Source organism: Ailuropoda melanoleuca, chromosome 2 (assembly GCF_002007445.2).
Source record: "Ailuropoda melanoleuca isolate Jingjing chromosome 2, ASM200744v2, whole genome shotgun sequence".
NCBI lineage: Eukaryota > Metazoa > Chordata > Mammalia > Carnivora > Ursidae > Ailuropoda > Ailuropoda melanoleuca.
The window spans coordinates 83,908,100-83,921,432 of record NC_048219.1 but is presented as its reverse complement, the minus strand read 5'-3'; the positions used below and the strand labels follow the sequence as shown (position 1 = coordinate 83,921,432).

Genomic DNA, 13,333 nt, shown 5'->3' with positions numbered 1-13,333 from the left:
GAAACCAGCACAGACAGAGCAAATGGCCAGCAGAGGAAGAAGAAGTAATAAGAGTCAAAGTGCTTCAAAGAGGAGAAAGTTATCAATTCAAGGAGAGAGTGTCACATGAAGCTTACGGGTCACTGGATTCAGAAACGTGAAGATCACTGATGAGGTGATAAGAGCTGCTGTGGCGAAAAGGTGGGGAAAGGCCTGACGGGAGACAGATGAAGACAGAACAGAGAAAAGAAATCAGAGGATGGGATGTAGCTGGAGAGACTGAGGAGGAGACAGGGCTATTACTTCTTTGCAGATGGGAGATATTACAGCATACCTGTACGCTGATGGGAACGATCCAACAGAGCGGGAATGTTAAAGGTGAGGGAGGAGGACAACTGCTAGCAGGGAGCAGAGACAGAACCACGGGTACAAGTCATGGTTATCGTTGGTTAGGAGCACTAACACAGTAACAGGAGGGAGGACAGACTACGTGGGCATAGATACAGCTGAGCTGGCAGATGTGCTGGGAGCACACGAATGTTTTCTAGATGAGTCCATTTTTCAGTGAATCAGGAAGCAAGGTCGCCAGTTTAAAGGCGCTAGAGGTATTTGGGGCTTGAGGAGAGAAGAGGTGTGGAACAGTCATCTAGGAAAGGGATGAAAAATTACAGTAGAAATACTGGACAGCACTAAGAGCCTACTAGAATTTAAGGAGTAGGTAGCCTGTTGGTGTGTTTTTCTCTAGCCAAGTACAGTGACGAACCTCAGACATGGAATAAGCTTGCATTTACTTATCGCACCAGATTTAAAAAAGCAACCTTTTCAACTCTAAACACCACAGGCCCACAGTCAAGACATGTTTTTGAGGGAATTGCATGGAGGGCCTTAAAAGACTAACAACTAACCATCAAGAGTACTAAAACCTTGTTCACAGGGAAGAAAACATTACTGGATAAAACTATGGAGAGCACCATTTCACAAACCTGTTCCATATTTTCACGGAATCTGCCGCGGCTGAAAGGACAGCAATGTTGTCGGAGCTGAAAGACAGGGTCCGCACATCACTGCGATGACCCCCGATGGTGATTCTGCTCGTCCTGACAGGCTGCGGAGCAGGCGCGGACGGGTGCAGTGAATACGACTCCACCAAGTTGTTCTGCAGCAGGAAGACTGCCTTCAACTCTCCTTGAGGTGAATGAATCAAGTCAAAGGATCTGTGTGAGAAAATAATTCATAAATATTCTAGCCACCACCTTCACTCACAAGGTTAACTGTTCTAGTAGAAAGACTTCATCGTGTCCTCAATCTATGTGACATCTGAGCAAGTATAAAGAATTTTACAAAAAGTGCTCTGAGTATTGGACGGTAGTTGAGTACGGGTTTTTAAGTCAAAAACACCTGGGCTCAGATACTAGATCTGATGTGTATCTTGCTTTTATGTATGTAATTTTTTTAAGTGACCTTAAATCCTTTTGGAACATGGGATACACGTTTTTCTTTTTAATTGGCAGCAGGAAAGAAGACTAAACAAATAGAAACAGTGTTACAATAAAACCAATATGAGATGATGAATAAGCCGGCCCATGGTGAGGGCAGGTATCCCATGATCACAGTCGCCAAATACGTAATTCCTCTAGACTGCTTACAGATAGAGTGAAAAAGCCAATATAACTTTGCAGCTTATTATTTTTACAATATTGCTCTCAGGTACTTCAGATACTACACTTTTACTCACTTGATTTTGGCAGAAGTTTTGATATTAGTCACCCGCTGGATTTCGTCTTGCAGAGTCATTTCGACATTGACTTCAAGGTCTTCCTCCTCCCCTTTGGAAGAATTTAATCTTGAGGGGGAGAAAAAAAACGATGACTTTTCTAGAAGAAGCTTTGCTATTACGTGAGTCAAATTATGGCTCTGCAACCGACAACCTGTGTGATCCTGGGAGAGTCACTTAACCACACAGGATTACCGTGAGAGTTAGATAATGCAGTGTATGAAGTCTGTGAACTACAGTGTTGTAAAGTTTTATTCCATTTAATCGGTACTCTCAGTAAGTGGATTCTGAAGGCAACAGCCCATAAAGATTCCTGGGGCAAGTCTTCGTAATTCAAACAAACTATTCCAATGAAATGTACCTGGTTAACTTTTCTCACTTCAGGACTTTTTAGAGGATCCATTAACCTGCACTTATCAGTCCAACTATGTCAAATAAGCCAGAGGTCTCACAAGGTTTGCCAAGGTGACTTTTTCTTTGAGCCTTGATAAATTTCAACCACTGAGGAACCGATTTCTTTGCTTATTATAATAACCTATTCCAAGGTTGCCCCCAAATGTCAGTTCTAGATCCTTCTCCTCACAGCCCCCAAGGTTAGCATTATGTGACCCAGCTTCCTTCTGTAAGCATTGCTGTCACTGAAGACATAGGCTGGCCTGAGAACTAAATCACTCAGAAGCCATTTTTAAAAATCTGTATAGCCCCTCTAGTTCTACGTGGTTCTGAGCTCACAACTCAGGAACATGCTAGTTATGAAACTGTACTAAAGAGCAGAAATGTAAAACGTGGACTCCTGGCACTCCAAACATCTTCTCTAGCTTTTAACAGTAATTGCTAAGAGTAATTACTTCTTTAAAGAAACCATAGTTTTTCTATCAGAGCTATGTGGCCCACCCAACATACTTTATTAATAGTAATATTAAAAAAGAAAAAGGCAACACACTTTGCTTTCTTTCTAGCTTTCTTCATCTTCTTATCCATTTTCTTCTGAACTTCCGCTTTAGAAAGGACGCAGAACACTTCTAGCACAGAATCGGTTCCCTAGAAAGGCGAAAGTTGGCGTGAGTCCAGGAAAGGCAATGTAGCTTTTTCTCAGTAGGATCTAAACAATAATGTTCCTTTTTCTTCCCTTACTGATTGCATTACCTCGGACAGCTTTCTTTCTCTGGGACTGCTGTCTCACGTGTTAAGTGGGAATACCACTTCCTACTCACAGCATTGCTCTGAAGACCAAATAAGAAGCTGGCCAATGCTTTTCAATTGCTCAGAAAAGCACGCGTTCCTTGCTAACAATAAGAACAATAATGGTAACTATTACTCTGTTATGCTAACAGAAGCTAGGGATTATAGGTCTATACAGCAGCACATAATGAATTGTTAACATGACTGGGGGAAAATTAATCTCTACACTGAATATAAAACAAGCATGAGTCTCTGAAAGAACAGCCCCATCCCTGTTTTCTCCTACGACTGGTACTCACGTGGCAAGCTAGAATCCTGCCTGTCCTGTCGACCGCAAGGTTCACAACTCTGTCCCTTCCCTCCCGCATGATGGAACCAGCTTTTCTGCATGTAAGGATGCGCTATGGAAAAAGCAAGGGAGAAGACCAAGGTTAAATGCAAGTTCTGTCAGACCTCTGAAAAGGTATGATTCTAAAGATACACAGGTAACAAAGATATTCCCTAAAATGACGGTTAACTGTGAGTTTTTAAATTTAAAAATCTCCAATTCTCGCTTTTCCCATGACTCAACACAAGTGAAGACAAGAAAAAGAATTACATCCTCAGGAGTTTCGTCTGTCTCCGGGGTGCCTTCCTCAGGCTCGTGTGTGTCCTGTATTCCAGGGGAAGACGCTCTGCTTTTCTTGGGCTCTGGTTCTTCTATGTCTTCCACCTGTTTTATAAAAATGGGAAAACAGAAGCTGAACTAATGCGTCCCAGGAGGCGACTCTTAACCCTAATGACTTAGAAACCTGTTCTTATGGACACGAATAGGTGCTCTCTTTGACCAAACTCTTCGGCGATAGGGTGCTTAACCAGAGTATGTTAAAAATGGACTACAGCAAATGCAAACAAAACAGTGTTCACTATGCTATCTCCGGTAACTTTCCAAAATATATGGACAACGGTTTAGTAACCCAGTAATTGAAACTAAGGTAAAAAAATGATGACTGACTCTTCATGAACTTTAAAACTTTCTTATGTGAAAGAGCTACCATATTGTGGAGGAAAGATGCCAGTCTGGCACAGAGAACTACAAAGGCAATCCAGACATGAAGAAAAGATAAGGCCTAGACGACAATAGAAGAACCCGCCAGAAAAGCTACTGAACACAACGCTACTCACCTAACTCCAGCTAAACCTGAGGTCCATAAACTTTTTTCCACGCAAAATCTTTGAGGATCTCAGAAAGTTATCAATCTTTCTCAGAACATGTTTACACACACACAAATTTTACACAGATTTTTGTCTGAGGGGAGAGGGTCACAGATATCCTGAAGTCCATCCATGGACACCCAAAGGCCCAGGAACTCTGGGCTAAGAACCCCACAAACTAAATAAAACATTAGCATCACCAGGTGTAAGCTTAAAACTATCCTGCCTTGAGCTCAAATAATGAGGGCAACTGAGTTAATAATGAAGAAAAAATTCTGATTAGCAGTTTTAAAATTCCTTCTAGTATTACGGGAAGTAGTCAATAATTATATCTGATTCAAAATTCAGTGAGCCTGTGACACTGCTAAAACATGGCATTGCCCATGACCAAAAAAAAAACCAATTACCTCCTGTAGATAGGCTATGTCCCAAGCCCTCAGCTCACTGTCGGAAGCCCCAGTGATGAGTCGCTTGTCTTCTGACACCAGCACCAACCCCCACACCTACAGGGTATAAAAAGATTCAAACAGTATGATTTTTAAGAGACTCCAGGTTATATGATGAGACATTCCAAAAATCTAAGTATACTGTCTGTAGTGAAATCTCTGACATTTGCAAAGCCTAATATTAAGGTAACCCTTTCAAAATACACTAAGAGAAATCTCGGAGAGCCTGGGTGGCTCAGTTGGTTAAGCATCTGCCTTTGGCTCAGGTCATGATCCCAGAGTCCTGGGATTGAGCCCCTGTTCATCAGGGAGCCTGCTTCTCCTCTCCCTCTGCCTGCCGCTCTGCCTACTTGCGCTCTCTCTCTACCAAATAAATAAAATCTTAAAAAAAAAAAAAAAAAGAGAGAAATCTCACTTTTGGAAAGAAAACATGACCTGTGGTAGAACTGTTGATTATGCAGTGAACTAGAAGTTTCTCTGTAATTTCCTACCCTTAAATTTAGATAATGGCTGTTCAACACAAATCCTAAATAGAATCCACTCAAATGATGACTTTAAGTCCGGGACTTCTTTGTTTTCAGCCATGCCTTGCAGATACCCCACTGATGTCTATCGTATAATATTCAGCCTCAAATATCCAAGAACAATGAAAAGAACAGTATTGTTGTGAATCAACAGTCCAAGAATCTAATTTGCTTTTCCTTGTCATTAATTAATTTCAGGTATGTTTTTGGAAGCCTGATATGAACAAAGCATGGAGGAGGATGCAAAGATATAAAATATTCCCTCAGCTCTATTGAAAATGTCTATGTTCAGATAACTATCCTAATGAGTACGATTTGCTGTTTACATGTCATGGGGCCAAGCACTGTACGTACAGTGTCATTAGACCTCCCTATCATCAAAAAGGTGGACACATTATTTAAAAACAATGAAACTCATATTCATGGATTAGAAACTTATCGAAGCGCAATTTCTACTAAATGCCAGAGTAGCTGTATCTGCTCTGACAGCTGGTGCTTCCTCCACCACTCTAACCTCTCTGTCTCTCAAGACAGCTTATGATTATTGCGAGCAGTAAAAACAAAGGGCCATGAAAGGCCCAGGGAAGAAAACCATCTTTTTGCCTTGCCATTCTTTCCCTGGCCCATGACCCTACATGTACCTCGGTTCGGTGGCCAACCATCGTTTTAAAGCAGTGCTGGGTATCAAGGTCCCACCATTTCACCATGGTATCTTTTCCACTGGAAAAAAAAAAAAAAGAAACAGGAGAAAAATCTTATTAGGAAAAATCAGTAAACAGGAAGTCAAGGACTCATGTATTGCCTTCAAACAAATATACGTAGCAACTGTGTCTAATGCTACCACTCTACCTCACCTCTTTTTAAAAAGTAAAGAATCCTAACTTTCCATTATTAGGGAGGAAATATAATGTTTCACCTGTAAGCACAGAAATAACTTTGAATTCAGAGTGTCAAGGAACACAGACGCTGACCTGTGGCCCATCGTCACAGAACCCACATTCCCCCAACTGTCTGACACAGAAATCTCTCACATCTCTTCTGCTCCCATCTCCCATGTCCAGCTAGTCTCCACGTCCTGAAAACGCCTCCTCCGTGAGGCCTTGACTCCTTCCAATCCATTTCTGTCCGCGAACCTGAATTTTAGTTCTACTGCATGAACTATTTTCACAGTTGCTCATCCGGTCCCTTTTTCCACTGCTGTGCCTTCATAACATCCAGTAAACAATCAGATAATCTCAATTTTTAAACTTCCACTAGCTCAAGATTCTCTATAGAATAGAAATCATGCTCTTTAGCACCATTTTCGAAACTTCTCATTCATTGGCTCTGAGTCTCCCTGCCAATGAGCTCTACTCCTCCTGCCTCAAATGGCTCTCCCCTGCTTCTTCACTAATATAAACCTAATATAATCTTCCTTCATGACCAAACTGGTAATAAACAAAAAAAACCCCAAAACCCAATTTATAAAGTCTTACCTATATAATCCCACCTCACTGTGTTATTTCCTTTCTTGTACACAGTTGACCCCTGTAGGGTGATGGAGCTAGGGGTGCCAACTCCCTCACCCCCAGTATAGTTAAAAATCCACATTACCTCTGATTCCCCCAAAACTCAACTACTCACAGCCTACTATTGACCAGAAGCCTTACCAGTAACATGAACAGTTCATTAACATGTATTTTGTATGTAATATTCTCACAACAAAACAAGCTAGAGAAAAGAAAATATTAAGAAAATCATAATAGAAAACACATTTATAGTACTGTACTGGATTTACTGAAAAAATAAATAAATAAACACATACAAGTGGACCTGACCAATTCAACCCTGTTGTTCAAGGACCAACTGTCCCCTAAGCTAACTGTATATTCTAGTAGAACCTTAGTCATTCTCTCATAGAATCTGTGTGATTTACCAAGACACACCAATGTACCATCCCACAGGAACTAACCCACCAACGGTATGGCATTCAGTGCTCCTTCACGACTGCTTCCAAGTCATTACTAAAGTTCTTCTAGTTACTGCTGGCAAACCTTAGGATCCCAAACTTCCCTGGGTGGCCATTCCTTAGGACGGATAATTAGGTTGAACCACATGAAATTGCTGATATTTGACCTATCACGTTTGACCTATACAAACGGAAACTTCAAATGGCTCAACCTAATAGACATTTGGAAAGCCTACATAGAGAGTATGTCTGTTCTCAAAAGGCAGGCAAATCAAACACTTGGCATTCACCTCTGCCCACCACTCCACATTCTGCTTTCCTGACTTTCTAGGGACCCAGAAAGCAGAAAGCTCATTCTATAAAAGGCATGTCAAAGTTTAAGGAACATGGAAAAGCTAGTACCAGAGGATAATAATGACAAATCAGAAAAGGGAATTAAAAATGCTAGAAGTAACTCCATGGATAGCTTCTATGATACTACTGGGAGAAGAGGGAAGGAGAGAGGAAAGCAGAGGACAGAAGGAGCTAGCACAGGAGTCTGAGGGTAGTGCAGATGAATGAGGGAAGAATGCTGCAAATTCTGTCTTTGAAACCCTCTCCAAGGCATTGACATAGAAAAGAACTGGAGATGAAACTGTTATTTACCTAGTAACTAGCAGATTCTTTTCTCGTAGAAACAGTGCTTGTGTGATGGCGTCCTTGTGCCCTTTTAGACGGTAGAGGCCGCTTTCATTGATTACATCCCACACAATGGTATCTGTGTCCTAAAGGCAGATAATACAAAAGTATTTTCTTTACCACCTCAGGGCTCAACAAACAATATGATGTAATATTTCTATTACAAAGGTGATAGGTAATTCTCGTAGAAGATTTGGAAAACATGTAGAAAAGTTTAGAGGGCATAAACAGCAGTCAATTCCACCATTTATACCACTCCAATCCAACATCCAGGTTATTTTCAGAAAACTGGGATCATGACATGCATATCATTTTATAAACCTTCCCTATTTTTTCCCCATTATTTTAAAATATTTGTTTTTCCATGTCACTCCAGACCATTCTCATTTTCAATGATCACTGAGTAATCAATCCTAAGGATGTACCATAATCCATTTAAACATTTTTCTACTTTAGCCATTTAGGTATTTCCCAATTTTCTACCATTATAAATATGTGGAAGTGAACATTCTTATACATAAATCTTCGTCTATGCCTCGGATCAGAATAAATACTAAAGACGGAAAATCTTGGGTTAAAAGGCNTTGGGTTAAAAGGTATTTGTATTTTTAAAGTCTGCAATTCACCATGACAAGGTGATCTCTTTAAATTGCACCAATCTATAGGTCTACCAGGGATATGAATGACAAGGCCAGTTTTCCCATCCCCTCAGCTCTGGATATTATTAGTTTCTCAAAAACCACTGGTGACATCAGAAGTTACAAATGCTGTCTCAGTAGTTACTGAATTTACATTTCTGAATACTAATGAGAAATTCTGTCCATGCTCTGTGGTGATTACTGGCCACACGTACCTCTCATGAAATGCTAAGTCCTGTCCTTCATCTTCCTTTGGGTTTTACTTTTTTTTTGATTGTTTGTAAGTTATTAAGAGATGAAAGATATTAATCCTTTTTATATTGAAAATATTAAATACTTCCACTTTTTCAGTGTCCTTTAACTTTTTTCCAGTTTCACTGACAAAATAATTGACATATATCGCTGTGTAAGTCTAAGGCGTACATACAGCATGATGACCACAACAAGTTTAGCTAACATCCATCTTCTCATATAAACAGAACAAAAAGAAAGAAGACTAAAAACAATTCCTCCTTGTGAGAAGAACTCCTGAAACTTATTCTTAACAAGTTTCCTATTTCTTTTAAATGTACAAATATTTTACATCTAAATATTCAAATCTATCACTCTTTTCCTTTATAATTTCTTTCTTTGCTGATATGCTTGTCTACCTTGGTATCGGATAAATACTTACTTCTAGTTTACTTAAGATATCTTCAATATGTAAGTCTTTAATCTGTGACTCATTTTGGTAGATGGCATAAAGCTTTAACTTAAAACTTCCCCCTACATACTTAGCCAATTGTCTGAGCACTGTTTTAGAAGTAATTCATCATTTTTATATACACCAGAAACATCATCTCTGGAATATAATTAGAAATAGGAAAGTGGATTTGTGTCTGGGATTCCCATTTGGTTGCAATAATCTACCTATTTTGTGTTGATAGCAGGTTAGTTTAACACATTTTAATTATGACTTCATAATGCATTTTAACATCTGAGACCTCCTATAAAAAATATCTAACTCCGAAAAAAAAAATCTGCAGCCCTCTTTTATTATTCCTCTTTCCAAATTTCTGATGTTTTTGATTCATTTGTTTTCCATATACCCTTTTAAATAATTTGATCATGTTATTAAACAACAGCAAAACCTTTCTGAGACACTTATTTACATTGCTGTACTATATAAATTAACTAGAAAACCCTAGCATCTTTGTCTTCCCTTTCAAGAACATGGTTTGTATCTCTGTTCAGGTCTTCTGTTACATTCTTCCGTACAGTTTCATAGTATTTTTCTGTCACTTAATATACTATTGTAAATGGAATCTTTTACATTGTATTTTCTAACTGAAGACTGAAACATAGGAAAGCTACCAATTTTTATGGCAGAGAATGACCGTTTTGTCTCTCCTTGTCCCATCTGTTTTTTCCCCTTCTGCACTGTTTTGAGTAGCACTTCTACAATGGTGTTCTCTAATAGTTATCAGCGGCATCCTCGTCTTGTTCCTATACTTACTAGGCTTTTAGCAGAGAATGTGACAGGCAACAAAATGAAACTCCCAATTCATATACATCCTCCTCCCTCCATTTCTAACACCTATACTATTTTGTACACCAAAGACCGTTTCACCCAACAGTTTTTGTGAACAACTTCCTTCAGCATAAGCCTTATATTCCTTTACTAGATTAAAATCTGGGCACCTAATTCAAGGTCTCACCTTGGACCCAGATGCCAGCCTGCCTCCTAGCTGATCATACTTCAGGGAAGTGATGGCTGCTTTGTGTCCATTGAAGGTCACATTTCCTTCCCCACTCAGGAGACTGAAGATTCGGATAGACCCATCCTCATAACCAACAGCTAAGTGTAGCCCATCTGGGGAGGGACACAAGCAAGTGACTTCTTGCTTAAGCCCCTGAAGGATGAGGATCTGAAATCACAAGAATCATAAACAATGTACAGGTAGAGTTAAGCATGTCATCAAAGGAAAAGTGTGGGAATAATCAAGGATAGTAAAATTAAAAGCATCAATAATTCCATATCATTCTTATGAATAATAAAGAAATTCTACAGTCCATCTCAAGCTCTTTCATATAGGAATTATTATTTGTACAGGGCAATGAAACATTCAAGAAAGGGTAAAATTATTTTTTCCAGAGCTCTACATGAGCATAGTTTATGTACAAAAATTTCCCAAGCAATAAATTACTAAGTCCTTATCCTTATCCAAATGACATTCCATAAAGATTTATAAATACCTCCTTGCTTTAACTGAACTCCATCTTGAAAGAAACCAACCTGTATGGCACTAGGGTGCTACATGGTTTATCCCCAAGAAACTGGCTGGCAACAAGTATCAAAGTATTAACCTCTTAGGAGTCACAAGAGTGACCTGGTAAGATCAAGATGCCTGTATTTGGTGTGGTAGAAGCGGTAGGCTTAGGGAACTCAGTGACACAAAGTATCAAAGCCTAGTTTAACCAACTTGGGCCTCCTCTGTATCAGTAAAAAAAGGTTCTGCCAACACAGCCGAGTATTAAAATGCTTAGGGTTTTATAACTGGTTTTGAGGGAAGGTAGAAGAACTTGAAAAATAAGGAATTGGTAGAGAAAACCAAACACATTGGTAATTGTGATTACAAATAATTACCTGTAAATACTACAAATGGATACATAAGAGATAAGCTCCTATTTGGTCATGGTTTTCAGAATTTAGTGCAGAAGAACACAAGAGAATCTGATACTTGGCTACCTGGACCCAAAGAAGAAAGATTTCTCTTCCAGGGGCACATATATTAAAAAAAAAAAAAAAAAAAAAAAAAAATCTGTGCATGATAAATCAGAGCTCTCCCACTTCTGCCTCTCTATCCTCAAATACCTATACATCAGTCATCAACCTAGTTGATCTCTGGCTTACCTTCTCTCCTTTTCTTAAGTCCCAGATGAAAACATGTTCGCAGGCTGGTACTGCCACATAGCGTCCTTTTTCACCACGAAGTGTCACAAAGACAATATTACCTTTTTGGCTGCCAATAAGGCCAAAGACTGCACTGGCAACATAGCGTAGGTACTGCTTCGTGAGCCCCATGTTTGAACGTCTGATACCGCAATTGAGGCAGCTGTGCACAGACACAAAGAAAAGTCAGTTCATTGGGTGCCTTGGTTCTGAGAGGCTAGCAAATACCACCATTTATCATGTGGTGAAAGCATGTAACTTGCGACTTCTTAACCTTTACTTACTCTGAATAAAGCATTGATAGAAATACCTGGACATCATCATTTTGTATTTGCTGTTGACTCAACATGTAAGCCCTCATTCCTCAAGTTTCAAATTGGTCACCTTGTCGTGCCTACCTCACAAGTAACTGACATATGACCTTAGTGCAGCTAAACAATTCACTTCTGTTCATTCAACCACCATCAAAGTTTTTACACTGAGATCGATAGATTGAGTTGGAAAATATTTACAATGAACAATTACTGTAATCCTACTACCTAGACAAGTGCTGTTTTAGACACTAGAGATAGGGTGATGAGTAAAATAAAATCCCTAACCTCATGGCACACATCTGGCACAGTGGTTCTCAAACTCTAGTATGCATCTGAATCACCTGAGGGCTTATGAAAACAGACTGCTGGGAACCATGTCCACCAAACCTCCCCAGGATTCAGTAGGTATGAGGTGGGACCCAAGATTTTTCCTTCTAAGAAGTTCCCAAGTGGTGCTGTGCTTGTGTGGTTCCTCACTTGGCTAACTACAGTTCTAGTACGTGTAGGTCCTTCTTTGATTTCCAAATCAGGTCAGCTACCTACCCTTGGCACAGAAAAATGATACAGCAACATGGCACATTATTTTTGAAAGATGACTTAGTTTTCACCCTAAATCAAATTCACTGAAAATACTGGTTATAAATAAGAGACAACAAGTGAAGGAGATACTAAGTCAAGGCTGTCTGGTCTTGATATGGAAGAGTGAAAAGTGCCCCAAACACCCATGCAACTTAAAAAAAACACAATACTAGACAGAAGTTACACCCTTTTTTGGGAAGCTGATTTTTGCTGTTGCTTTGTACATATGGTTTAACTCTACAGGGTCCATTTCCGATTACACTCTGTTTTAGCCTACCTTAACAGAAAAATATTCAATGCCAATTCTTTTTAATATTTCCTTTTAGTAATCACTCATTTTTCCTCTCCTAAGAACCAACAAAAGCCAGGTAAAAATCAAGGAAAGAATATTAACATGGTGATAATGCTGTTAGCCTAGGTCATTTGATCAATTCTTCCCCAATTCCTTATTCCTCCAGCCCCTTAACTATAGTTGTTCCTCTTGGTAGTCTTTGGCCATCTATCAATTCTTTCCACAGTATTTTCCTTGGAGACTTCGTACAGCACACCTAGGCCTAGGGACACCTACATCTCTATTTCTAGTCCTGTCCACATACACGAATAGAAATGATAAAATTCCAAAAACTTTCATGAGATATCCACCCAAATACCTTGCAGCATCACACTGAACATGGGTAAAACCGAACCTACCTTGCTTCCTGAACCCCTCATTTTTTCCTTATTCTAAGACACACAATCCCCCTTGCCATTCAGGCTCATAAACCTTGTAGCAAACTTTGGCTCATTAATAAAAAATATTATTATAGCAGCCAAGACTTAAAGAGCACTTACTATATGGCAATACATTAAATGTATACACCTGAGTAAACATACGCAGTTGTTAAATTACATATAGCAATTGAGTTAATCAAAAGGCTTAATATACGCAAAGCACTTAGAGAAGCATCCAGGGATGCCTGGGTGGCTCAGTCCATTGGGCCCCGGACTTTTGTTTCCATTGGGGTCATGATCTCAGGGTCATCAGATTGAGCCCCAGGCTTCAAGCTCATGGGGGGTGGGGGGCTCTGCTTGAAATTCTCTCTTCCCCCCTCCCTGTTCATGCTCTCTCTAAAACAAATATTTTTTTTAAAAAAGCATCTAGAATA

General features: G+C 39.6%; 1 protein-coding gene across 2 annotated transcripts in view; it reads right to left on the bottom strand.

The window, feature by feature from the left end:
• WDR3 (WD repeat domain 3) overlaps nt 1-13,333 on the bottom strand; it is a 29,675-nt gene that overhangs the window by 15,302 nt on the left and 1,040 nt on the right. For both annotated transcript variants that reach the window (XM_002924541.4, XM_034654177.1), the window contains exons 2-11: nt 11,257-11,458; nt 10,061-10,270; nt 7,693-7,811; nt 5,741-5,819; nt 4,537-4,632; nt 3,534-3,647; nt 3,235-3,336; nt 2,697-2,794; nt 1,715-1,822; nt 963-1,193 (exon numbers count right to left, since the gene is read on the bottom strand). In XM_002924541.4, coding sequence (XP_002924587.2) covers nt 963-1,193; nt 1,715-1,822; nt 2,697-2,794; nt 3,235-3,336; nt 3,534-3,647; nt 4,537-4,632; nt 5,741-5,819; nt 7,693-7,811; nt 10,061-10,270; nt 11,257-11,427 — 1,328 coding nt within the window. In that variant the 5' untranslated portion in view covers nt 11,428-11,458. The remainder of the gene's footprint in view (nt 1-962; nt 1,194-1,714; nt 1,823-2,696; nt 2,795-3,234; nt 3,337-3,533; nt 3,648-4,536; nt 4,633-5,740; nt 5,820-7,692; nt 7,812-10,060; nt 10,271-11,256; nt 11,459-13,333) is intronic.